The 27,371-nt window shown below is 32.5% G+C and overlaps 3 protein-coding genes and 1 pseudogene across 5 annotated transcripts; 1 reads left to right on the forward strand and 3 right to left on the reverse strand.

Moving 5' to 3' along the window:
* Positions 1-8,182: 8,182 nt before the first annotated feature.
* LOC107408083 (BTB/POZ domain-containing protein POB1) lies at positions 8,183-12,444 on the reverse strand. 2 transcript variants are annotated; one of them, XM_048464135.2, is made up of 7 exons: positions 11,797-12,444; positions 10,445-10,585; positions 10,031-10,152; positions 9,834-9,897; positions 9,431-9,710; positions 8,421-9,227; positions 8,183-8,325 (listed from the first exon to the last, which is right to left on the reverse strand). In XM_048464135.2, the coding sequence occupies exons 1-7, from the start codon at positions 12,056-12,058 to the stop codon at positions 8,289-8,291; spliced, it is 1,713 nt and encodes a 570-aa protein (XP_048320092.1). In that variant the 5' UTR covers positions 12,059-12,444; the 3' UTR covers positions 8,183-8,288. The 2 variants fall into 2 exon arrangements, with proteins under 2 accessions (XP_048320092.1, XP_048320091.1); XM_048464134.2 differs by having other exon boundaries at positions 10,031-10,164.
* Positions 12,445-13,705: 1,261 nt separating this feature from the next.
* Positions 13,706-15,622, forward strand: LOC107406733 (uncharacterized). The gene has a single exon (XM_048464010.2). It carries the CDS (start codon positions 14,122-14,124, stop codon positions 15,022-15,024), a length of 903 nt encoding a protein of 300 aa, XP_048319967.1. The 5' UTR covers positions 13,706-14,121; the 3' UTR covers positions 15,025-15,622.
* Positions 15,623-15,777: 155 nt separating this feature from the next.
* On the reverse strand, positions 15,778-19,295 carry LOC107406734 (6-phosphogluconate dehydrogenase, decarboxylating 3, chloroplastic). Of its 2 annotated transcripts, none has more exons than XM_048464009.2 (2): positions 17,641-19,295; positions 15,778-15,812 (listed from the first exon to the last, which is right to left on the reverse strand). In XM_048464009.2, exons 1-2 carry the CDS (start codon positions 19,097-19,099, stop codon positions 15,793-15,795), a joined length of 1,479 nt encoding a protein of 492 aa, XP_048319966.2. In that variant the 5' UTR covers positions 19,100-19,295; the 3' UTR covers positions 15,778-15,792. The 2 variants fall into 2 exon arrangements, with proteins under 2 accessions (XP_048319966.2, XP_048319965.2); XM_048464008.2 differs by lacking the exon at positions 15,778-15,812 and adding an exon at positions 16,359-16,571.
* Positions 19,296-20,826: 1,531 nt separating this feature from the next.
* LOC125419176 (ABC transporter C family member 10-like) lies at positions 20,827-26,794 on the reverse strand (annotated as a pseudogene).
* Between the last annotated feature and the right edge of the window lie 577 nt (positions 26,795-27,371).

Raw genomic sequence — 27,371 nt, forward strand, 5'->3', positions numbered from 1 at the left:
CTTAAGAAAAAAAAATATTCAATACATCATCTTAAAAACTATTTATGCAGTTAAAATAACAGATATGTCCAATAATAATGCCAAACTAAAACTAATGGTCGAATTATCATTTTTCTAATAAAATTTAAACTAATAAAAAAGATTATCATTTCTTTTATATTTTTTTTAGTATTCACGTTCACATATAAGTAATTTTATATATAATAAATTTGTTTACTAAAACAATTATATGTTATTATGCAATTGATTTTTCATCCTATGATTGCAGGGCTTAAATAATTTATTAACTTTTTATATACCACAATATCAGTGATTATTAAATTTTTAATAAATAAATTTGATAAATATAATATTATTTCTCACGCATAAGTTTAACATCTTTTGAATTAGAATCCTTACATATATTTTTAACTTTTACACGGATGTAATGAAATCTAAACATAAAACTTTGGCTCCAGTAATAGTATAGAAAAACTCTAAAAAATGATAAGATTTCCTCTGATTCCCATCACTAATTAATATAAAATACTAATTAGATTTAAAAAATTATTTTTAATTTATATAAAAACATAGTTATGATATTAGATTTAATTCTAAAAATTGAAAGAAAAATAATTTATTATTATTTTTTTTTTGGGGGAAAGAATATATATATATATATAATATAATATATTGTAAAGAACGTATTTTAAGTCTTTCAAATGTAAAATTATGAATGTTAGGAAGCGGACAGAAGGGGGATGGGCTGAGAGCGGTGACAGCAAAGGGAAGACAGCAACTAAAAATAAAAAAATAAAATAAAATTACGATCACATCAGGGTTTGTGACTGAGTTGCTGAAATCAGTGTCTTATCAACATAAAAAGGCTGCCTACGAAATTGAGGAAATGAGAAATGGTGTGTACCTCTTTGCCTCTCAATTTTCTTCGCCATTTCATTTCCTTTTGTCCAATCATACTTTTTCTACTCTCATCCGTCCATCCATCCCATCTTCTTTCCTTCCTTTCTTGACTACATATACTCTTTATTTTTTACGCCAAAATACATATATATATACTCTGTATCTAATTTCTTACCCTCTGTTTTAATTAACTAATTACTTAATAATTCAAGTTGTTCAGCCGATATAAAATGTCTAGGTAAAATTAAGGGTTATTTAGCTCCAATAGATTCTGAACTATATATATTTTTGGTAAATTTTATGACCTACATATATATATATATATATAAACTCTACACCCAGGGATCGAGTAAATGGCAAGAGTTGGTTCTCATCACACCTGTTTGTAAAAAATATGAATTTGAGTTTCAACAGCTTCATTTGATATGGATTCTACATGCTATCATATACTATAGAAGAGGAAGATTAAAACAACCATACGGTGATGGGCTAGATAGTACATGAATTTCTTTTTGAATTATTTAAACCATGACTACTAATGGTCTATAATTTTTATTTTTTTAAACTGATAATACCTATCAAAATGTTCATTTTTCATTCATTTAAAAAAAAAAAAGTTATATATATATGTAAACTTTTTATAGCAGTTTGATCTCTAAATTTAATTTTAATTTTATTTTAGCTTTTAAAGTTATTTTTAAAATTTTTAATATTTTTGAAGCTTGGTATGCACTTGATGAACATTCAAGCTAAAAGTAAAAGTAATGATCGCTCTTTTCTGATCTATCTGTTCAACATGTTTCCGATTCCAGAGAGAAAGGTTTCACCAAATTCCTTAGTTCTTCTTCATATTTTTGGTATTTTTAAAATTATAATAATATAATAAAACAAGCATTCTCGCCTTGCCCATCTATATTTACGATTTCTTTAATTTTTTTTTTTTATAACTTGATTCATAAACTTCTCTCAACCTAATTGGAGGGTCTCATAAATTACTTAATTTTGTAATTTTATTGTGTTAATGTTGCAGAAAGTGCAATGCATGCTTTAAAATTGTTATAAATTATATTAAAATTAATTTTAAAAACTAAAATGTAATAAAAATTGAAATTTAGGGATCCCAATGTCACAAAAAAGTTTTAAAAATCAAAATGTAAATATATATATATAATTTAGGGACTAACAGATATAGTAATTTTAAAACTAATCCTTCTCTCTCGTAAATGGAAATTATATGTCTCAAACTTTTATATCTTTATCTTTGTCAAATCACTGGCAGAATTCTATTTCGTTTGATTATTAACTTTTACTTATTTAAATTTATTTTTATTAATATTTTAAATAAAATGATATCATATTGATAATAAATAAAAATAGAAATTAAAAGAAACATCGAATTTGTCTTCGTCTTCTATGATCTTATATGTTCAATTGGGCTCCAAAACAACTGTCTTTGTGTGTGTATATGTATGTGTTTTTTTTAGTTGTCAAATTTTAAACACAACATTTTATAAGTTTTTATTCTATATCAAATTAAATTATCTTTTTTTTTTTAAGTTTAAGCAATTTTTTCTGTTTTAAATTTTCTTTCTTCTTTTAGAAACATGCACAGATTATGAAATAATATGAATATAATTGCATATGTTCGCCACCTTTAATTTAATTTCCAAGTCCGTGGTGTTTATTTAAGATCATGTTTACATGTGGCTTTTAGTGAGCTAAGTTGTAATTTGATTATGTCATAATTGGCCAAACAAAAATTTCCTTCCTTGGTGTAGCTTGGTACCTTTGTGGGGTTTGATTGGGTTATTTTTTTATACAGTTATGTCCTCTCAACAAGAAAATTCAAGCATTTTTCTGGGGTATGAATTATGATGTCTATAAATTTTAGCCAACGCACGCATATGCCAAACTTGTATAATATGTAGGTATTTTCCTTTTCACTGTCGGAACCTCCTACTATTCCTTTCCCTCCATTCCTTTATATTCGGTATAGCCGACTTGTCCTCTCTGCCTAATTAAATTTTTCTAGAAGAATGATTAGCTCTAAGTCATTGTCTCTGAACCAATTAATTGATAGTATTGTTCAGTTTATGTATATATATATATATATATATATTTAAATAGTTTAGTAGTAAAATCACTGTTTTATTATAAATTAGGATTATGGAGGTGCTTTTAACATTGTGAGAGATCTCTAGCCTGTTGAAACCTAACCGATTTTTATAATTTTTCTGGGCTAATAATAGATTATAAAAAAATTAAATTTTTTTTTTAGCTGAGAGGGTTAGAGTTAGGGACTTAATTTTTCCAAGAGTAGTCCAAACATAAAAATATTAATTACTCATTTATGCACGAAATTAAAAGGTATGTAATAACGATATTTTAAACTAAGTTTAAGTAATGAACATACATTTAAAAAAAATTATTAAAATAAATTATCAGGTTTTGAGTATGATTATCACATTATTATTTTTTTTTTTTTGCTAAAAATGATTATCACATTTTTTTGATGAAAAAGAATGGGAGTCACATGATCCACAGCTTTTGGCTGTGAAAATTTTGAATAGACTCATAGCACTCTGGTTCTTGTCAAGTCAATACAACTAGCTAGATTGACTAAAGATTTTCTATTTTATTTTATTTTATTTTTACTTCAAATAGATTGCTTTTCCCAATTAAAACGCACCAGATAAAATCACTTTTACCGATTAACTTGCAGTTTTATCTCAATATGTGAAAACAATATAACTCTGAAAATGATTAATTTCAAACAATGGCCATCAAATTAAGGCTTTGGGGTTTTTTTTTTTTGGTAAATAGGTTTTGGGGAATGTGTAAAGCGGCAAAATATTTCCTCCACGGAAATCATACATACTAAAGAAGCTAGGCATGTTGATAAAGAAAAGTATTTTATAAATGATTAGTATGTATACCGTATATAATACATAGAATATCTCGCAAATCCAAACTATCTAATATGATCATTTTAAAATTGCACTTTCTGTTTAACTACATAATCTTTTCAAGAATCCTACATTCATAAATATTTATTCAATTTATATATGATCAAATGTACATATATAGCACTTTCATGCGCATTGTATATATATATATATACTGTCCTTGGAATAAAGTATCTTCCCAACTATAATGGGTAATATAATAACCTGGTTAATGGTATTGATAATATCTCAACTAATATTTTAAAACTTAAAACCTAGATAGAAATGTGCAACTTTATATTATTTATCATATTATCTTATTTTCTATTTGAAAGATAGTTATCATAAAATTATTTTTGTGAGACCATCCAAGGGCTTTGATCCCAATAATTCTCATGTGAATATATATAGTTTTCGAATTGTTTTAAAAAATTTAAAATTAAAAAATATATTGGTAGCTTAAGTGAATTACTAAAACTTTTTAAAGAATAGAATGAATCTTATATGTATATTTACTATGTGCATTTTTAAGTAATGTAAAAATTAGTAAAGAAACCCACATAGTTTTGTATCATATAATCATAGTATGAAAATCAAGTATATCAATATTGATTTTTTAAATCTCAAATTTTAAAACAAAAAGAAAATTGAAGAAAAAACATCAAGATAGTCTTCTATCGTATGGGTGACAACGTTTCATGTTCCACCATACATTTATTCAAATTTTTAAAGTGGGACATGAATCCCCTATCATAAAATAAGATGAATAAACAATCATACAATAAAATGCGCAAAAACTATTGCAGTAAAATGGAGTGAAAGCAAATAAATAAATGAAAACGTGAGCACTGGTAGGTGAAACAAGTATCAATGCAAAGGTGAGGGCATGCATTTCACTTCATTTCATATCATGTTTGTTTGGTTATTATTATTATTAATTTTGGACAAATAGAGTTGTCCCTCTGAAGTGACCTTATGCTTCCACAGCTAGGCTTTACTATTTTTTGCCATTATTTATCACAATTTTTTTTTTATTTAAATCCATCTCTTTGTCATATCTTTGCCAGAATCACTTTCATATTTTGACATATATATATATATATATTTGCCCACAGTGATCCATTGCCCCCTGCCCACATGGTATGGTCATCTGAGCATTTTTCATTATTCCCTTCCCCTGCTTCTGCACTCAGATTATATTCTTCTGGGGGCTTCTTTGGATTTCTCTATGTATTGTCTCTCTCTGTTTACTTTCTCACTCTTTCTAGTTTCTTACCCCACTCATTTCACTGTTATTAGAACACGAATAGTATCTTAGGAGTTCTCTTCAGAAAAAAAAAAGAAAAAAAGAAAAAAAGAAAAGTACTTATATATAATACAACTTATATATGCATATAGATAGATAGATAGATAGATATAGTCTTATAGGTAGACCAAAGTCACCAAACATAACCCCCAAATTCTAGCTCTTTATTGTCACTCACTCATGAAATAAAAACTCAAAAAATCATTTGGAACCCATTTCATCTCTATGCAATTGAATTTGAATATTTGCCATTTCTCTAATTACATTTTACTCCGATATACTTCCCAAACTTTATTTATTAATTAGAAAAGAATTGAAAAAGAAGCCAAGAAAAAGAGTTCCAATTTTACATTACAAAAACAAGAGAGAGAGAGAGAGATATCTTGCACCGAATATCAGCAGGAGCTTTTGAGTGCAAGAAGACCGAGTTACTGGGGAATAGTAGTACCTATTGATAAGAGGGTTTCTTTTATTTGATAAGACTTAACAAGGCAGACGGAGAAAGCTTTATCTGGTAAGAATAACCAAAGAAATTAATTAATAAATTACGAATACATTTTATTAGATGCTTTGGCTTCTATTTATTTATTTACCAACCAACCAGACTCGCGTGGAAGCTCAGTGGTTAGCATACCACAGCCCGGCCAGTGGACGCTGGGTTGGAGTTTTGGGGGAAGGGGATGCCTGGGGCATAGCACCAAAAAAAAAAAAAAAGAAAAAAAAAAAAATATATATATATATATGAATCCCCTTTCAGCTAAAAAATATATATATATATAGATATATATAATGTATATAGATATATTATATAAATATCATCATGATTCATGCATAAGCTGTATATATATATATATATATATATAATTAAAAACTTTTGGTGGCATACATCATATCAATTCCTCTTGCCGGGGTCGGCAATAAAGAGAGAAAGAGGAATTTTTCAGTTAAATATATAAAACAACTTAAAAAAAAAAAAAAATTCAATTTGAGTTGCTACTTTTTTTTTTTTTTTTTCCTTATTGTTTAACGAGTGATCATAGAGGGGAACAGAATTTTTAACTTTGTGCTGTTCAACCACTTGGAAAATATTAATCAATTATTATGAATAAATTAATTGATAAAAAAATCACGATGATTTAATAAAGGAAAGATTCACATTGTATACAATTTTTTTTTTTTAAAAAACATTAATAAATAAGATTAATTGTAAGTAATGCATAACAAACTTGTACTTAGAAGTCAGAAGCTACGCGAACATAATATTCTTTTTTCTCTTTTTTGGTCTTCTATAGCTGTTTTTCTTTATAGATGTTAAATCAGAATCAAGATTTTAATACTTGGATTGATGAACTGTTATTCCAATTAACGTACTTTTTATTGCTTAGCCCAGCATTTTAAAGGTGACAATTTCTTTTTTTATCTTGTGGATAATTTATGGGTATATATATATAAATATATATATATTAGCCTATCAAAGATTCAAAAAAAATAAATAAATAAAATAAAATAAAATTTATATTGAAATATTACTTGCATATACGTGGATTATATTCCATCAAAAGATGAAAAACAGCATATCCAAATTTTGTATGTTAGAAGAAATATAGTAAACAAAATATTAAAATCTCAGCAAACAATGGTTTTGCCAATTATGCTGTTCATTTTGAACATTCAACATAAGAAATTGTTTAAGATTTTAATCTTCGTACTATAGTTTTAATTGTTGGATTAAATTTATAAGGAACTTGTAATTAATTGGGTAGATAATTAGATATTCATGAAAAAGAATTTAAACACAATAATGTCACATTCAAATGTAATTCTCGAATCAATTGAAAATGAAATAATAGTACGAACTCTATAATTACATTAGCATCTAAATACTTTTAGTTATAACCAAAACAAAAAAAAACATAGCTTATCATGTCGGTAACTATCGTATTATAAGAATGATTATTATTATTTTCTTTTTCCAATTCAATAGTGGAAACAACATTTCTTTTCATCAACAATCCTTTCAGATTGGATTCCACAGATCCGTCCAAAAAAATAGAGTAGATTCCGCAGATGGACCATCACAGAATCAGGCCGATTTATCCCAACTTGGGCTGAACTCAAAATCATAAAATAGAGTTTATGGGCTCAATTGTAGTAAAATAGGTAAGCAAATGCTTATCATCATATAAGAATGATAAGAATGATTATTATTTTATTTTTTTTACCTTATGTAATTTACTTATAATTTCAAATGTTTATTAGTAATAGATAATTTTTTTAGGCATCTCCATTAAGTATTAAATTAAAAGAAAAGAGGAAACATAATTTTTTTTTCTTTTTCAAAAAAAAAATTGAACATAATTTCAATTTTTTCCCCTCCCTCTAAATTTATAATCAATTAAAATATTTAGTAAATTCTAACTGCCACAAATAAATATTTAAAATATTCTTATGACAAAAAAGAAAAAAAAATTCAAGTATGAAAGTTACAAACAATTAAATAGAAAAAAAAAGAATAAAAAACGATTATAAGTCTCTACATCAGTCACTTAAGAAGGCCTCTTTTTTATTTTTGGGACAACACACTCATGAAAGCGTTGCTTCCCATTATTTTCCTATTAAATTTTGACAAAATCAATAAAAAGAGGTTATAAGTATTTTAAAAATTAAAATTTAATTACAGCCCATATGATAATTTGCAAAACTAAACTAAAGAAATTATCGCATAAAGGTTGTGAATTAAGAAAAAGTTAATAGCTTTTCTTAATTTTCAAAATTTAACGAAAATTAATATAGTAAAATATTTATTTTGAAAAATGAATACAATAATAAAATTTTATTATTTGGTTATAATAGTTACATTTTCATATGAATTTAAATTTCTTATAATGACTTGAATATAATTGACTTCCAACACTTTTGATCACTTGCATCACGCATTTCAATTTAATTAATTTAATCTAAGAGAGAGTAACAGTTCCAAGCAATGTAATAATATAGAAAGCTACCATAACAAATTAGTTATTAAACAAGATAACTAAATAATATTAATTTTATTTTTTATTTTTTATTTTTTACAAACAGCCCTAGATTTTCCTTTCTTGCGGAACAAAAACCAAAATACAATATGTGACTGGTTATCAAGTCTCTATCTCTGAGGCCAATGTCACTCTGGGCCTGCCTCACATCCAAAAAAGGAGATGTGTTAGACAACCAAAAGCATCAAAAGAAGCTCCACAAGACAACTTTAAAGAAAATGAGAAACTCATTGCCTGATGGTGAGCTCAGCCCTGAGATGGAGTGTGCCATTGATAAAATACTGGCTGTCCTCGGCCATGAATTGTGTCCACGGTATAGCAAACAAGTTCCGGTATCCGACAGCCTTTCCCCCTGTGAAAGTATAATTGCCTTTGTACTTGCTAACATAATCCTCGCTAGGCTTTGACCTCGCAGCAAACTCATAGTCGACTGCAAATGTGACGGATCCCTTCTCTTGCATCCCCAAAAATAACCCAAAGCAATGGAATGAGCTTTGTTGGTCCATGTTGCAGTGGGCTGACAAGAAAAACCCCTGTCCACCCAGGTGGAAAGCCTGGGAGTACACACGTCCGGAGGGAAACAGATTTAAACATTCTTCCTGTTTCAGGTCAAGATACACGATGCACTGTTGACGGGGAAGTTCAAATTCCACAACTTTAACTGGCCGGTATTTGTATGCCCGTTCCACAAATCGACGATAAGTGGAATTAGCTTCCTCTGCAGCCAGAGTGCGCTGCCGATAAGGCGCCTCAGCCTTGAAAAATAGAGCCTCAAGCACAACTTTTGATGAAAATTCCGGTTCAAAGTCATTGCAAGTTAAAACCTTCTTAAGCTTTCTGCAGCTCATGTATGGAAAACGGATTAGGGAACCTAGGCGTGTGCCAAGGACTTCTCGTCGCTCTTCAAGCTTGGGATAATGGGTTCGAGACCACTTCAGCACAAAATCATAAACAGCATCCTCAGAAGCCACCTGAAGATCATCACTGGACAGTACAGCCTCAATGCCAGCAAGGGGCAGGTTCAGCACCTCATCCTGGAATCTGTAAACAAATATAAAGCAATTCAATTAAATTCTTCAGTTTAGGACATTAAGATGGTCAAAAGAATAATCTAACCTTCTATACCAATTTAATTGTCTGTCAGGCTATTGATTAAGTAATACCATTCATATAAATAAAGAAAACTTGGAGAACACCCAAAAAATTTAATTAGCAATATTTAAATTATGTCTCAAGGAACTGACTTGGTTACATCTTTGTAGCGTGTGGCAAGAAACTGCTTGGCTGCATCTGTCAGTGGCTGGACTGCATCAGCCATAAGAACACTGGAAGGAAGATCTAAATAAAGCAATGCAGACTCGCAAGTCATAGGCGAGTTCCGCAATTGCCTGCTGCAATATCTCATACATGATGCAACCTCAAATTTGTCAGCAGCCATCAACACATCCAACAAAGCAGGAGGTGTCATTGTAGATAAAGTATTACTATACATAAAATTAAGAAGGTCCATAAGGGCTGCTTCTTCTGCATTCAGAAAAGAGGGGATAGAAAAAATAAATGAATAAATGAAAAAGAAGTTACAGTTGACTGGAGAAGCCTCAATAAAGAAAAACATAATAAGGAATTAGCTAAACATAGGCTGATTACCAGAAGCATGGATTCGTAGAGTTACATGTCGCTGCTCTGACTCCCTCATCCCATTTGAAAACAACTATTGGGGGCACAAAGCAGGAAGTGAAAATTAAGATGGTAGTGGGGAAAAAAGATTACAAATAAAACAGTATATAAATACCCAGGGAAAAAAAAAAAAAAAAAAAAAAAAAAAAAAAAAAAAAAAAAAACACCTTATAAAAAAATGGACTTTTTGCTGCCAAAATTGGTGAGCTGATATGCATGGTTTTAACTTTTAGAACTGTTGAACCGTCCATGCTCCAGGATGAATCCTTGCTATGAGCAGCTTCCTCACCTATATTACTTTCTGGTGAATTTTGGAAAGTGTAAACAACTTAAAATTTAAAATTCAAATACAAAAACAAAAACAACAGCATCATGCATTCTTTACTAAGTTTACTATTAATGCACATACACAAAAATCACATTGTTGTTATTTAAGAAAATAGGAAATATTTCTAATCTTAATGCCACAAAATGTTATCATTATACAACTAACAAGAAAATGTTCAAGATCAGAAAAATATAAGGCATCCTGAATTATGTAGAGATGAAACTGATAATAAGGGGAGGAAAAAATAAAGTACCAAGAAGATTCAAAGTGATTCCAGCACTTGCAGGTGATTCCTCAACCATTGCCACAGGTTCTTCATCTTGGTTTTCATAAGCTACAACATCCTCTGTATCTGGCAAAATCTGCTCGTCACGATGCACGAGAACATCAACAGCTGAGGGCAAAGAGAAATTCACATTCCAGATCAGTAAAATAATATCAATGTTTTCTACTAAAGAATTACATGGTTCTACTTACCTTTTTTGTTTTTGTTCTTTTTTTTTGTTCTTTTTTTTTTTTTGGTTTTTTGTTTTTTTTCTCGGCCTGTTCTAGTAAAGAATTAGCACAGTTACAGCCAAGGCATGAACAGAAAATTTCTAAACCATTCTATGGTACAATTTACAAATCCAGTAGAACATGCCAGACAACGAATAATCAGGGCTGAAGAAGGGGTATAACAGTGCCTTAGCCCTTCAACACATTACTTACAAGATCATCAAAGGGAATAGCAGAAGCCAACTAAACGATTAATCAGACCAAACTTTTTTTCCATTTCAAATATCTATAAGAATATACAACACTTGCAAACCATGATGAGAAACTCTACTTCAGATGTTTCAGGTAACAACAAAGGCCACCAAACAACAAGCCATGCTGGATAGATAACCAATAGGAACAAGTTAAATCAGAGCACCTACTAATTCATTTCAAAATGCATACTTTGAGCAAGAGCAAATCACAAATTACATGATACAATATCGATATCAACACAAAAATATTGTGTATTAACATCTAAATTTCCTTCTCTCATAGCCAAAACAACGCTTCAGTACTTAAAATATGACACTGAAATAATCCACTCAAACCAATAGAAAACTTGTTGACAAACATGTCAGTCTGAATGATGCAAAATGTTCCAAGGAAGCATAGCCAAACTACCATAATCAAAAATTTCTTCTACCATTTTCCAGAAAGACAAACCAAAATCCAGAAATACTACTCGAAAAGAAATTTTCTGCTATCTAGAGATCGAAATTCTCTAAGCTCCACCAAAATATCAGTATTCAGCAAAAAAACTAAGAAAAACAATAATAATAATTGTGAACAGCATTCTAAATATCAGTTTAAGTCCAGCTCACCACCTAACTGGGCCAAATTCATCTACAGGATCTACCAAGCAAACAGTTACACCTTTCGCCGACCGAAAGCAACAGAAACGAAAAAAACATTGTAAAATTAACAAATTTTCTATCATTTCCCACTGGTTTTCTCAGAAACCAAACAGAGGAAGCTACAGAAAATGAAATTCGACCACCAAGTAAACAAACACACACAAACAAAATCGAAAATAATTAAAAAAAAAAAAAAATTCAAAAAGAACATTACCGCCCTCTCTCTTAATCTCCTCTCTCCGTCTCTTGCGGTTACGAGCCCAATCAGCGATGCTAGTGCAACCACCTTCGCCGTCTGATTTGGTCTCAGGCAAATCGGGAATAATCTCAATCCTCAAAACCCGATCGGAGAAATTGCTGTCGTTGAAAGCGAAGGCGAAATCGGAATCGGAGCTGGAAGCAGAGAGTCCACCGGGAGAGAAATCGGAATCCATGACCGTACGCGGATCGAATAGATCAACGTTCGACTTTCTCATGCCCCGAAAAACCCTAACCCTCCTTAAAAACCCAAATTCAAAATCTATAAAACCTTCTTTCTTTTTTTTCCCTAATTTCTTCCTACCAGGCTTCCGTACAATTCGATATCAATCCCTCCCCAACATCTCCATGTGTAAAAATCGCAACAAATAACGAATTGTTCCATTGCATGTGCCAGATTTTCAGGGCTACAGTACAGGCCTATACACTTTTCTTCATTTTTCATCCTCTATTGCTTCGCCTTCTTGATATTTATACATTTTTGTTAATCTCCTCCGAGCATTTCCTTTCTTCTGTATATTTTTAATATGGATGCGATTACATTAAATTTCTTATTTTTTTTCAGTTTTATTTTTTACTATATGTAGGAAAATAGGTGTTGTTAACCGATCAAATTATTAGGCACTCTTCTAACTTTGGTTTTCAGTTTTATTTTTATTTTAAAAACTATATATAAAAAAAAATGTATAACTATAACACGAATCCAGCTAAACTTTTAGTATGAAAAAATTTATATGTTACAATTTTTTTTTTTTTTTTTTTTGACAGCAAACTTACAACAACTCCTTGTAAATGTACCTTTTTGTGTGAATTGGAAAAAATCTATTTTTTTATTTTATTTTTTTGGTGCGAGGAATTTGAGAAGATCTTATTAAGTGTTTCTAGGTTTTTTTAAGCATTTCTGAAGGATTTTGATGCTATTTTTAGATTCCTTTAGGTGCTTATTAAACATTTCTGGAGGACTTTGATACTATTTTTAGATTCCTTATATCATTTGGCCCCTATCATTATATCATCAATGTGATTCATTTAGGTTATTTATAAAAGAAAAGGTGATTCATTTTTTTTATAATATAAATTTTTTTTTCACGCAATTAAATTCGTTCAAACTGTTTTTTAAAAAAAATTTAGTTTTTTCCCTTCACTATATCCAACAGCACATATTTTGATAGATGTTAATGTTAGGTTTTTCTGCTTCAAGCAATTTAAATACATATACAGCAGATATGATATTTAATTATAAAATATCAAATATACTTAAAAGATGTTGGATTGTAAAGTTTTAAACATATCTCAATAATAAAATTGATTATATCCTGGATATAGCTAAATGAAGATTTAAATATTAAATATCAATAATCATTGTCAATTAGAATATAAATTGTAAATTTAAAATGATTTTGAAATTTTTTTTTTCAACAAAAAATTATCATATCATCTGAATTTCATATGAATCTTATAAAATTTGTTTTAAAAAATCGTATAGTTCATATGATGTCAGAACTACATAATTATTTTTATAAGTAAAAGATTAAATATTAATGTTTATTATCAACTGTCTTCTATCGAATATGACATTTATTTTTTTATTCATATTGGATTTCAACGTGAATAATACTCTAACATAAAAATATATAAGTATTTTTTATCTTTTAGCTATTTAAAAAAATCATATTAAAATGGTAATAGTAATAATCATAATCATAAGAATAATAAAGAAGAAGAAATCTTTTGTCATTACACCATGCCCTACCATCAACATGGTGAATAACACAGGGCCTAACCCATCATTAAATCTCTCTCAATTTTGCCTCCAATCAGAAGAGCAATCAGCGCATGTATTAGTACTGATAATACTAATTCTGCTCCCCACATGTTATGAGTATGACCACAAAGCTTCTTCTTTTTTTTGCTCTTTTTCCATTTCTCCATCATATAAACAGATAGGCTCTCCTCCTCCACTTAGCTCACGCACTTTCAAAAAAGTCAAATTACAATCTTTTGCTTTTGGTCTGACAAAAGTCAATTCCAATACTGATAAAGATGTTTTAAGACTTCGCACCCCTTGATGGGACCCGCTATAATACTGAGCATGCTAACTTTCTTTATAGAAATTCATCATCTTTCAAACCACAGCACTTCAAGGACACCTTCTAAGGACTCCAAATTTTGATAACTTCTTCACAAATCACAATCCTTTTCCCTCTGCTAAATCTCAAGTTTTGGCCCTTTTTCCTTCTTTCTTTTTTTTCGATTTTACATTGTACCAGGCAGTAAATGAATGGTGATGGAAAAAATCTATGAGATGGTCAAAATGAGCCTGAGTTTCACCTTCTTGATCTTCTTTACCTTCCTTCTCTTCCCTTATGTGGACAGCATGAACACCAATTCCAGTGATCCTTTAGATGGGTTGGTTCAAGATTTCGCTTCCGAGATGCTCTATGAACACCGGTTTCATTCGGGCTCTGTCTACAGAGCTCCATCTCCTGCAAATCTATCTGGGGTGGAAGTTTCAATTGTAAGGCTTAGAAGCAGGAGGTTGTGGAATAAAGGAGCTAATTTTAGCTACTTCCGCATTCCTTCAAGAACAACTTCTGTGCCTCATGTTAAAAGATTGGTTTTGGTATATCAAAACTTGAGAAATTGGTCCTCTTACTATTATCAAGTTCCAGATTATTCTTTCGTTACTTCTGTTGTTGGTTTCAAAGCTTTTGATGCATCAAATGTGAGTGCCAAATCCACCACAAAAATCAGCCTCAATACCATGGGGAAACCGATATTGATTCACTTTCCCAATTTGCGTCTTACTAGGGATATGATTTCCAGGACAAGATGTGTAGCTTTTGCAGCTAACGGGACGGCTTATCTCAGTAAAATGAGCTTCCCAGGAGTTTGTTTTTCCAGAGAAGATGGTCATTTCTCAGTGGTTGTTCCCTCCAGGAGGAAACAGAGGGTTTGGTTTTGGTGGTCAATTGGGTTTGTTTTTGGGATTGTTGGGCTTGTTTTGGTGGGTTATGTTGGGATGGTTTCTTTGAGGCTGTTGAAGACAAAGAAGATTCAGATAATGGAAAGACAAGCTGATGAAGATTTGGTCCTTGCTAGTAGATGGGTTGGTGGTAGTAAAATGCCTTCTGCAACGGTAACAAGAACGGCGCCTGTCCTTGAGAATGGAGGTTTTCTATAGTTTCGTCTCTTTTGCCTTCTGTTTTCAATTTTTTGCATTCTGATTTTACCTCGAGAAGCTTTAGGAAATTTCATGGCAGGTTTCTTAATGCCGAAGACACCAACAGTTGAAATGGTACGGTATATTTGTGAAATATGTTTTCTATTTTTTAATTTCATAGTAGGTTAAAACTTAAAAGCATCAGATTGAGAGTACTGTAATTCTGTGCATATAATTATGAATTTGAAGTTCTTAATAAGCATTTGTTTTTTTATTACTTCCTATAGCATAGTCAATTGCATCCTCTTATGGAACTAAATCTAGGAAACAAAGTAGTCGGATTGACTTCACAAATGACATTAAGGCAGTATAGACAAATAAACACTCTCCTTCGTCCTTGCTGTGGAATGCAGTCTCAAGCCCCAAATTTCTGAGAAAACTAGAAAATTTTTATCTATTAAGAATTAAGACAACATACAAAGCTGCAAGAAAGTTTTGTTGAGAGGGTTAAGCATAACTAAGTTGTAACACCCAGCTAAACTTCTGAGTAAACAAGAACATTAATGACAACCAAACTTCCGCGAGAACAATAACATTATAAAAATGCTCCGTTGTCATTTTCATTTCCCACAAAATTTTCTATGAATCAAACCGATCAAGTATCTTCACTCCCCCCAAGCCTGCCCATGATTTCATAACAAACACAAATGACAAGGTAGAATAGTACTACTAGTAATGACCACAAAAGCTGAAAAGCAGGGCATTGTTATCAAGTGCAATTGTCCTAGTTCAATTCCTTGTGAACCACTCTGTACGAAAAAGAAGAGAACAAAAATTCCTTGAGAACCCCACCTCAAATAAAAAGCAGAAGGGTAGAACTGAATTCAGATCCTATCCCTAGAAACCGTGCAAGTAGGACCACGACAGGGCAATGACCTTTGAAAACAACGAAAGAAAAGGCAAAACTATACTCCGAATCATATCTGAAGAAAAAAAAAACCAGGTAACAATGGTAAAAAAGTTTAACCCTGTAGATCCATTTGCTGAATGTGAGAACTGAGAAAAGCAAACTCTAATGTCTTCAACCTTATTCAGACTAATTTCAAGCTCATCTGTCAATCAATTATCAACTTCCCCAATAGTAGAAACTCCATGTTAAGAATGTGGCTAATTTCAATCATAAATCAATCCCTTCTTCAGTTTATAAAATCCATGTTCCAGCTAACAAAGTTTATAAAAAATTTTCTACTAAGAATTAAGAAAAATACAAAGCTGCAAGAAAGTGTTGTTAGAGGGTCAAGCATATAACTTAGTTGTAACACCTAACCAAACTTCTGAGTAAACAAGAAGATTAATGACAACCAAACTTCTGTGAGAACAATAACGTTATAACAATACTCTGTTGTCATTTTCGTTCCCAATAAAAAAATTTATATGAATCAAACCGAATTTCATTACAAATACAAATAACAAGGTAGACTAGTACTCGTATTAATGACCCCAGAAGCTGAAAACCATGGCATTGTTATCAAGTGCAATCGTCCTAGTTCAATTCCTTGTGAATACCTCTGTCCAAAAAAGAAGAGAACAAAAATCCCTTGAGAACCCCACCTCATACAAAAAGCTGAAGGGTAGAACTGAATTCAGATCTTACTCCCTAGAAACTATGCAAATAGGATCATCACAGGGTAATAGCCTTTGAAAACAACGAGAGAAAGGCAAAACTATATTCTGATTCATATCTGAAGAAAAAAAAACTGGTAATAACAGTTAGAAAGATAGCACGTAAATTCATTTGCTGGATGTGAGAAAAGCAAACTCTATGTCTAAAACTCTCAATAAAAATAATTTCAAGCTCATCTGTCAACCAATTATCAACTTCTCCAGTAGTAAAACTCCATTTAAGAATGTGGTTAATTTCAATCCTAAATCAATCCCTTATTCAGCTTATAAAATCCAAATTCCAGCTAAACATTGACCAGTGTGGTATACCATCAATTTCACCTTTCAAACAAGCACACACCAAACATGACATTGCGAAATTGCCACCAAATTCATCAAAGTTGTCTACCAAATACAAATTTAAATTTTACAATTACTAACGACAATAATTTTCTGAAACACTTCGACTAACTAAACAGTATTTGGATCTTCTAGAGTTCTTAAGGTACTTTATAACACTTTAAACCTGTAACCACATAGCTCATAATAAGGAGAGGGATGAAAAAAAAAAAAAGAAAAACAAAAGAAAAAAACTCTAGAAAATGATATCCATGCCTTAGCAGGAATCCACTATCCCCTATTGAGAAATACAACCTTGATTTTTAAACCACCACAAACCACTACCCAGTAGTCACAGAATATAAAAATTAAACATACTCAAAGAAAAATTAACAAAACTATAGATGATACATTAATTTGGCTAATTGAAATTCAAAAAGACATGAACATTTTTATTAAGAGAAGGGGGAAAACAAAAAACAAAAAACTCCAAGGGTAAACAATGATTGCCATGCCTATGCGAAAAACAATTCCAATTCAACACTAACACAACGAAACCCCAGTTTGAACACAGAAAAAACTAAGCGAACTACTAAAAGAAAAGATCTCAATTGAGAGCACCAACACCGGTCTTACTCTGTCGAGCAAGCTTTGTCCACTCGGTATGAAATGAACCAGGGCGATCAATTCTCTCATAGGTATGTGCTCCAAACAAGTCCCTCTGAGCTTGAACAAGATTCGCAGGAAGCCTTGACCGCCTATAAGTATCAAAATAGGAAAGACTGGCACACATTCCTGGAGTACTAATCCCTGCCGATATTGCCAACCCCACAACTCTCCTCCAAGCTGCTTGGCGCTGAACCATTTCTTTAGCAAACTCAGGGTCAACAACCAAACTTGCTAAATTGGGATTCCTCTGATAAGCCTTCTTGATCCTATCCAAAAACACCGCTCTTATAATACACCCACCTTTCCAAATCCTAGCCAGCTCACCGAAATTCAAGTTCCAACCTTTCTCAGCGCTCTTGGCCCTCAACAAGTTCATTCCTTGAGCATAGCTACAAATCTTTGAAGCATACAGAGCCTGCCTAACATCATCAACCAACCTCTTCTTATCGACCCCACTTTTCACAGAACTAACTTCCTCCTTCAACCCTGCCTCTTTCAAAGCCTCAGCGGCATTCTCCCTCTCCTCCTTCAACCCGCTCAAGTACCTGCAATCCAACGAAGCTGCGATAGTTGGCGCCGCCACCGAAAGCTCCGCGGCTTGTTGCACCGTCCATTTCCCAGTACCCTTCATCCCTGTCTTGTCCAAAATCTTATCCACCAATTCCCCATCACCATGTTCATCCTTAACCTTGAATATATCCGCTGTTATCTCAATCAGGAAGCTCTCGAGCTCTCCTCTGTTCCACTCTGCAAAAATCTCGGAAAGCTCTGAATTTGACAACCCTCCAATATTCTTCAAAACATCATAAGCCTCCGAAATGAGCTGCATATCACCGTATTCAATTCCATTGTGGACCATTTTCACGAAGTTCCCAGAACCCCCTTCGCCAATATAAGTCACACACGGACCGTCTTCGACTTGAGCAGCGACTTTCTTGAGAATGTCCTGGACATTAGAGTAGGCCTCGAAAGACCCACCTGGCATAAGCGAAGGTCCATTTCGAGCACCGTCTTCGCCGCCCGAGACACCCATGCCCAGATAAAGAAGACCATTTTGCGTGACCTCTTGGATTCTACGCTCGGTGTTCTCGTACCACTCGTTACCACCGTCGATGATTGCGTCACCGGGCTCCATGTGGTCGGATAAAGCCGCGATCGTCTGGTCCACCGGAGCTCCAGCTTTGACGAGGATGATTACGGATCTGGGCCGTTTGATTGAGAGCACGAAATCGCGAGGGTTGTACTGGCCGAACAAAGGGAGGTTTCCTTCATTGTGGGCTCGATCTACGGTCTCGTCAACTTTGGAAGCTGTGCGGTTGTACACGGAGATTGGGAAGCCTTTGTCGGCGATGTTGAGAGCGAGGTTCTGGCCCATCACGGCGAGGCCTGCTAGGCCTATGCGCGATAGAGCCGTTGAAGCTTCCATAGCTGCTTCGAAGAGAGAAAGAGAGCGAGAGAGAGAGAGAAAGGGTTTGGTAAGCGGGTTGGTGAAGGGGCTGAGAGACAGAGAAGGTAGGGGGAAGAAGGGAGGGAGTTCTTTAAAGATTTTTGGGGGAAAGAGAGAGTGACGGACTCGTCGAGGGAGCGAAAGGACACTGGACACTAGCGAACCGGCACTAGCCGTTTTGCGTATTTTGCCCCCCACCTCCTATTTTTTTTTTTTATTAATTTATTTACAAATATAAACTATTCAAAATCAACCAAAAAAAAAATAATAATAATCTTTTAAAAAAAACTACATTTTAAATAATTATTAATGAAAACTCACATAAAAAATTAATTAAAATTAATTATAGTTTAATATCCTAAATTTTATCTATATTTCGTCCAGATTAAATATTAAATTTTTGAATTTAAGATATTTTACATTGAAACTTTAATTTATAATTTATTTTATATTATTTTAGTTTCTAAATTAATTTAAAAAAAATTAAAAATTTAAAAATTGACTAATTAGTTTAATTCACAAATAAAATAAAAAAGGAAAAAATGATTACTTTTTACTTAGACTAATACAAAATATATTATGAATCGAGGGTTCCATATAAAACATGTTAATTTTGAAAGTTTAATTTGCAATCCAACTAAAATATAAATATTAAAATCCAATTAACCTTAAAAAAAGAAAAATGGTTTTCAAAAAAAAAAAAAAAAAAAAAAAGTGACAGTTCTTTTTTGTAATGGAAATATGGTTATTATTATTATTATTTTTTTTTTTTTAAAAAGTATGCTGTGATTGGGGTTGTTTTCGTTCCTTATCCAATTATATCAAAAACATCTATGAAGATCAAGAGTAGACTATACATTATTATTTATAATTTTCTACTTTGTAATTTTAAACTCAGATATCATCTTTCTTTCATCGAATTTAACTCTTAGGATTTTAAGACATTATTAATTTACCAATCATTAATATACTATCACCACATCATTTCATATAAAAAAAATTTGATTAAATTTGGTATTATACAACATTGCCTTTTCTATTTACTAAAAGATTTATAAAACAAAGACCATTAAGCAAACAAATTATTTTTAGAAACAAGAGTAATTACTATATTTATGAAAGTCCACGCTTTAATTATAAATTATAATATGATATGTATACATTTAGATAAGGCTATTTTTCCCATTTTATAATTTTATTTGTTTTTGATATTTCATTTTATTTATTTATTTTGAATTTTACTCTATAATTCAAACTAATTGTATAACACAGCAACAATTAAAGGGGAAAAAAAAAAAAAAAAAGAAGAAAGAATAACAAAACAACATATTTTTTTAATTTGTTCTTAATAACACAACAACATGGACAAAGTTTACTAGTAACAATTACTTGACTAAAATAACTGATAGCAAATTTATAAGCGGAAATGGTAACTCTACTCTAATCTAATTGATTTAGTGCATTACAAGCATATACAAGAAGCACTTAATTGAACTATCACCCCCCCAAAAAAAAAAGAAAAAGAAAAAAAGTAGCACTTAATTGAACTATTACCCAAAAAAACAAAAAATAAAAAATAAAAAATAAAACCCACTAAATTGAATTTCACACTGATTTTTTTATTTTCTTGAAGTGGAATCAACCCAAGAAAGCTTCGATAAGAGTGTTTCTGAGTAGATTTCTTATCTGCCATTTGCAGTCCGTGACTAGTATTCCTTGACAAGTTGCCTAAAAAGCGAACTCTCCTTACTCATTAGCTTCACTTGTTCACCATACTTAACTAATTTCCCTATAAAATTCAATCACAAAAATCATTTTTTTTTAACAAAAGTTGTGATAGTTTATAAGTTAAAATATTTGGAAAAAAAAATCCCAAAAATAAAAAAAAATAAAAAAAAAAAACAAAAATAAAGGTGGGTGTGTTTATGTAGAACTAAAAGAATATAGCAGAAACTTGATTTTTTTTTTTTTTTTCCTCTAAATTTTTATTTGGAATAAACAAACCATCACTCATAGCAAGGACCATATTGCAGTCAATAACAGTTGGTATTCTATGAGCCACGGTGAAGACAGTGAAGTCAGCAAATTCGCTACTTATATAGTCTTTGGGAGAATTGAATCTGTGGCATTATCAATTGATGCGGTGGCTTCATCAAGAACTAATATTTTGCTTCTCTTTAACAATGCTCTCCCCAGACAGAATAATTGTCTCTCTCCCCATGCTCCAGTTTGATCCATCTTGCACAGCTTCAATCAAATATATATATATATATATATATATATCCAAGACTTTTTTTTAAGCATGAATTTTTCAAAGCCAAACAAGGAAACAAAATGGACATGTTTCTTTCTTTCTTACCTGAAGAATCCAGACCATTTTCTTTCTCTTAGATTGCACTTCTAAGCTGACATTTTTCAAGGTCCTTTTTCATGCATTCACAGAAGACAAGTTATTACCCTTAGTTCATAAGAGTTGGGTTTATAAAGGGTTAACGTCATTTAAACTCATCTGGTCTTTGGCTTAAATTCAATTTGTCCTCGTTTCAAAAATATCATATATTTCCCCATTTACCTATTACATTCACACTCCTTGAATTTTACTGTCAATTTCTATCATTCACAGCCTTTGTAGGAGTATAATTGACATTTTCAAAAGGGTCTCATTGAAATGAAACATGAACAAGCGTTCTTTTTATTACCTCCCAAATTTCATGATCTGTATAATATGACAAGGGATCAAGATTGTATCTGACAGAACCAGTAAAAAGTGTCGGTTCTTGTGGGATGATTCCTAGATTTGATCTCAGATCATGAAGACCAATTGTGGAAATCTACGATGATTCTTCCTTCTGTTGGCTCTACTAGCAGAAACAAAGCACTAACAAGAGTTGTCTTACCACTTCCTGTCCTACCAACTATTCCAATTTTGTTACCTCCTTCAAATATGCAGTTTATTCCTCGAACTGGTGGAGAACCAGGTCAATATCTGATCTGGTTGATAACAATTTGAAAGAATGTATAAGCTTTTTCATGAGGTTTCGAAATGGACAAAGAAATGAAACTGTTATTGGCGGCATCAAAATTTTTACCTTTAAATCACAAATCTCCACCTTACCAACAAGAGGCCGGTTATGTGGTGGTTGACGACCTTCTATGATTTCTGCAGCTTCACTTGGACTATGCATTATATTGTTGTAGTCTTTCCATTGAAACAATTAAATTTTCAGAGGAGCAGTCCATTTGAACAGAAAGTACAAGGAATACATTCAATGAAGGGTCATACGACAGTGCCAATCCAACAAATCCTGTCATCAAGAAAACGTTCCTGTTGATGTTCTAGAATTGAATCTTTTATTGAACTTTACCCGTTTCAGATAAACATATCCTCTTGTCAAAGAAATCTGTAGAAGTATAAAACTCATAAATCTTGAAGAAACTTTGGTCTTACGTCCAAGAAAATATATATATATATATATTGCTTAAGTTTGCTGATAAACTTGTAATGCTATATACACCAGATATAAACTATTAAGCCGTATAAGACATGTAAGAATGTGATGGTTAAATTTAATATATTACTGACCGGAGGAAGAAGCTTCAAGGTGCAACAAAGATATGGCTAGCACAGAGAAAGAGACAACCATTGCACATAGTAATTCTAAACGTTGAATCAACCACTCATTGCTGAAAAGCTGTTGAAATATAGGCTTGCATCCATGTCAATAACTTCAAGTTTTTCGTAAAGAAACGTTGTTCCTCACCAAAAGCTCTGATTATCATTGATCCAGCAATGGATTCAGCAAGGTGGTTAGCAACCAAAGACTTGGTAGTGCCATTAATTCTCATCATCTCTTTTGCAGAAGCATAGTACTACCTCTATATGCCAAGACAAAAGCAAATAAAAAATAAATATAAAAATAATTTCTTTCTTGGAGTGAGCTATATACACTTGGAACAAGTTAGTATTTATCTGTTTTTCTTATTTCCTAGATGTAATTAATTTGACTTCTTTCTTTAAATCATTTACTTCTTTCTCTAGGAGGGGAAAAAAGGGTAAAAACAAAAAATCATGCTGCTATTTGTGTTGCTTTCTCTAGTACCTTCAAAACAGCAGTCAGATAGATTATGGGGATGATTTTAAACAAGACAGGCCAGCTTAAGATAACCAACACCGTATAGCTGAAGTACACGACAATGGTCATCCCTACTGCAAAATTTGACTTCATAACCACTTCAAGATCCATGATACTCATATCAGAGGAGACCTATAGACATATTTAAACACAAATGTAAGTATCATTATAGAATTATTCATATGAAATGGTACAGCAGCAGCATCTGAATTTTGCTTCCTCACTTACCCGGGTGAGCATTCTTCCTAGAGGAGTTGAGTCATAAAAGGCCATTGGTGCTCGAAAGAGGGAGCTCAACAGTTCAGGAAAAATAGATTCTGATGCTTTATAGTTTAAAATGACTAAGAAAAACGATCTGAGAAGCAAAAATAATGTAAGTATACAACAAATTACCAAGTATGTTATTATCAATTTTGTTCTTCCTACAAAACCATCACGAATATCAGAAGCCAGCAAATAGTTGTGTATATACTGCCCCACAGTGAATGCAATGTGGGACATAATTGCCAGGGAGAAGTAAAGAAAGCTCTTGTTGTGTTTGACGTACTGTATGTATGGCTTCAAACCATTATCTCCTATTTCTCTCTCTTCTTGCTTGATTAATTGATCTCCACAAAATGCTGTGAATTGTTCTTCATCATAATTCTGGATCTCTTTTCCCAGGACTCTACTTCTTTGGGAAGAAGAATTTTGGGCATGCTTCTTAGAATCAATCGCTTCATTTTGTGAGTTGACAAGGTTTTGAAATTCCTTACTAGAAGCCATCAACTCTTCATATGAAGAGGCTTTTACAGGTACTCCATCAGACAGAACTGTCAAACAAATGGAGCTTTTTAGGAACTGAATTTCCTTCTTTAGATTAACAAATTTGTTAAGGATACAGAAAGAGAAAATACCTAACAGAATACAATCAAAAGCAGGAAAAAAATCAACTTGATGGGCCACTAGTGTGACTGTGTTCCCTGACATAGCTCCCATGACATATTCCTGGCATCAACCATATTAGCTTTCTCTAAAACATAAAATTGCAGTGTAAATACCACACATACAAAACGAATGGTGTTTGTTAAATTACATTGAATAAATTGGTTGTGGTATGTGCATCAACAGCGCTGAAAGGATGATCCAGAAAATATAAATCTTCATCCTTATGCAGTGCACGTGCAAGTTGGATCCTTTGTTTCTGTCCACCACTCAAATTGACACCTCTTTCTCCAATTTTGTTTGCTCACCCATTGGAAGCATCTCAAGATCCTTTACTAAGGAACTCTTCCTAAGCACTTCTTGGCATCTCAGCGAATCCAAAGGAGAGCCATGGTCCCGGTTTGAATCCATGCTGTCTGGGAAACATATGCTATCTTTTCATTAACATGAACCTAAAAGCATAGATTCAGACAGGGAAAATTAAAATAAATTCATGTTCACCCTCTTTAAAGCTTCACAAATTTATTGTTCTTACTCACAGGTAAAGAATGATATGAAAGACTTACGAGGCCCTTGATGTTTGGAACTTCCCCGAGAATTGCAGCTAGGAAGGGTTGATTTACCCGAGCCAACCTCTCCACAAATAGCTACCTTTTCTCCTGGCCTAACCACTATGTTAATGTTTGTTAGTGTAGGCTTCTCTGAATTATCCTGCCATGATATTTTTTCGGCCATGGTCGAAATTGCAGGCTCTTCTCTGTTGTCACATTTTAGCCTTCTCTGCTCATTCTGCAACTCAGGGGCCTCAAGATACCTCACATTTCGATTTAGCGAAACCTTTGCTTCAATGAATGCACCTGCAGCATCAGAGACGAATCTTATAGGCTCCTGGACAATGCGTAAAGTTGCTAGGAATGTGAATATATTAGTAGTTGAGAGAGGAATGGCAAGAAAGTAGCATGTGGAGAAAGTGGCAGCTGAAGCAATGATGGAAGAAGACCAAAATAGAGCCACATTGAACCTTTTTTGGGACAGAACTTCTACTACCCTCTTGATTTCATCTTTCCTTAATACTTCAATTACATTCTGGAAATGTCTCTCCCAAGCATACAATTTCAGCACCTTCATATTTGCTAAACCGTCTGTCATGGCTTTCAGCCTCTTATCTTGTGCCACTATGAGCTTTCTCTGATACTTGTGCAGTAATTTTACCAATGGTGAGATTAGGTCACAGACAGTATGACCGAAACAAGAGCTGCAACAGTTCCAAGCCCCACAGAATAGTAAACTATAAGCAATGCAAGACTTATTTGAAGTGGTATTCCCCACATCTGATTAAATCAGTATGGGAACTCACTGATTCTATATGCATCTAGTGCCACATAGTTCATAATCTCGCCATGAGAATGAGTTATCCTCCCAACATTCGAGAGTCGTAGTTGCTTCTGATAAACAGCATCTCGCTTGGAGCCCAGCCAATCTAGTTCTATAGAACCATTGCCTTTCTGATATCGACTCTAAGCATTTTGCTATGAAGAGCCCTACAGCCAATGCATAACCCTCATATTTAAACGCAGACTTACCTTTGGTTAAATTAATCAATGCTTTAAGAAACAATGGGTTCTTAACCAATGCAAAGAACCCAGAAACTAGAATAGGTTTTGCCTGACAGGAAATGATTACTGAAACAATAGATGGTGCTTCATGTAGTTTTTGTTTCCTTTTGCTTAGTTGTTCGTGTATTACGTATCACGTTTGTGCTTGATCTTCCTGCCTTAATCTTGGAATATCGTTAGTCTCGGGAATTTTTCCTTTACCAAGTTTCATCAAGGGATTCAACCACCAGAATGACATCTCACTAAGAAATCCAGCTTTAGCAAAAGGAGTGACATTGTCATTTGAGCAGTTATTACTGGTAGGACTGGATTCGCCATCTTGCAAAGGTTCACAAAGAGAAGATCACAGAGATCATGATCAGACTCTGCATACTTATGTCCCTGGAAAGCACAAACAAGCCACAGAGCTGCTCCAGGAAGACATAAAATATCCTTAACTGTCTTTGCTGAATCAACAATATTATGGTGCAAAATAACACCCAAAAGGGATAATAAGCTGACAAATCCTGCAAACAAGAAGATGCTAACAGAAAAAAGCTTCACTTGCGCGCCAAGTGAAAAGCATAGTTTTTAAAGCCTAAGATGCAACTGAGCGGCAACCATGTCAAACCCTGGAAAACCACTAGTAGCCAATTATGCAGAGGTAAGATAGCATTCTCTATCTCGAGTTTCTCATAAAATTTTCCTATCCCAAAACCCAAGTAAGCCCAACCTTAACAGCCATTTAGTGAGGCCTAGATTATGAAAATTGGATAGATTTGTCTAGATTGTGATGGGGCTATAGTGTTTCTTGATGATGATTTATGACAGAAACACATATATAAGAACATTAGCAAGAGCAGTAAATCAATAGAAATGACTAGACAATGGTTGGTTCATGTATCTGAATAGAATATGGCTAAAAAACCAGAAATGCATTCCTTCTCAGCTTCAGATGCACACTCTGAATTCCCACAGAATGCAGTCCAGAGATCCTCCATACTGTAATGTTTCTGGACCATGTTAAGCTTCAATTCCATACAACAAAAAGAAAAAGCATATATTATATACACATTTATATTATACTTTTGTTATATATTGTCCATATAAAGATAATGGTTGAAATGAAGTTCGGCATCTTTTAAGCTCCTGTTTGGTGAAGATTCAACATTGTACAGGTCATGAAAACTTTTTTTATGGGTCATTGAGGAAGAAATTAAAAAGTTAATCAATATGTTAAGAAATTAAAAAGTTAATCAATTTGTTTACATTTCAACCAACATGATGAAGAAAAAGGAAACTTGGAAGGAGAATAAGTTATCTTTTTTAAGAACAAGTAGGAATACATGCAGTTGTAAAATCTCCCTTCTCAGGTAGATGGAAAAATCATATAAAAAAGTAGTTGATTTTTCCAACTTTATAGAGACCATTGAGTTATTTATTTTCATCAAAGTATAGAATAATGTGTTTCATGGTGGTGTTGACTAGTTTCGACCTGACATTATGCTCTTTGATTAGAAGCACCACCGAATTTTGGTTTCCCTTCTTAAGAGATTTTTCCGCAATCAATGCAAACTTCCATTAAAGTAAAAAAAGGAA

This window comes from Ziziphus jujuba, chromosome 6 (genome assembly GCF_031755915.1).
Source record: "Ziziphus jujuba cultivar Dongzao chromosome 6, ASM3175591v1".
Lineage (NCBI taxonomy): Eukaryota > Viridiplantae > Streptophyta > Magnoliopsida > Rosales > Rhamnaceae > Ziziphus > Ziziphus jujuba.

What these genes read in the sequence shown, in the direction of transcription:
- LOC107408083 (XM_048464134.2), bottom strand. Translation starts at nt 12,058, where the DNA reads ATGAGAAAGTCGAACGTTGATCTATTCGATCCGCGTACGGTCATGGAT. An exon ending in GGAGATTAAGAGAGAGGGCG is followed by an intron (nt 10,586 to 11,796) that starts GTAATGTTCTTT and finishes CTTTGCCCTCAG; the next exon opens with CTGTTGATGTTCTCGTGCAT. An exon ending in CGCTACAAAGATGTAACCAA is followed by an intron (nt 9,228 to 9,430) that starts GTCAGTTCCTTG and finishes ATTTGTTTACAG; the next exon opens with ATTCCAGGATGAGGTGCTGA.
- LOC107406733 (XM_048464010.2), top strand. Translation starts at nt 14,122, where the DNA reads ATGGTGATGGAAAAAATCTATGAGATGGTCAAAATGAGCCTGAGTTTC.
- LOC107406734 (XM_048464009.2), bottom strand. Translation starts at nt 19,099, where the DNA reads ATGGAAGCTTCAACGGCTCTATCGCGCATAGGCCTAGCAGGCCTCGCC. An exon ending in GACAAAGCTTGCTCGACAGA is followed by an intron (nt 15,813 to 17,640) that starts GTAAGACCGGTG and finishes TTTTTCGTACAG; the next exon opens with AGTGGTTCACAAGGAATTGA.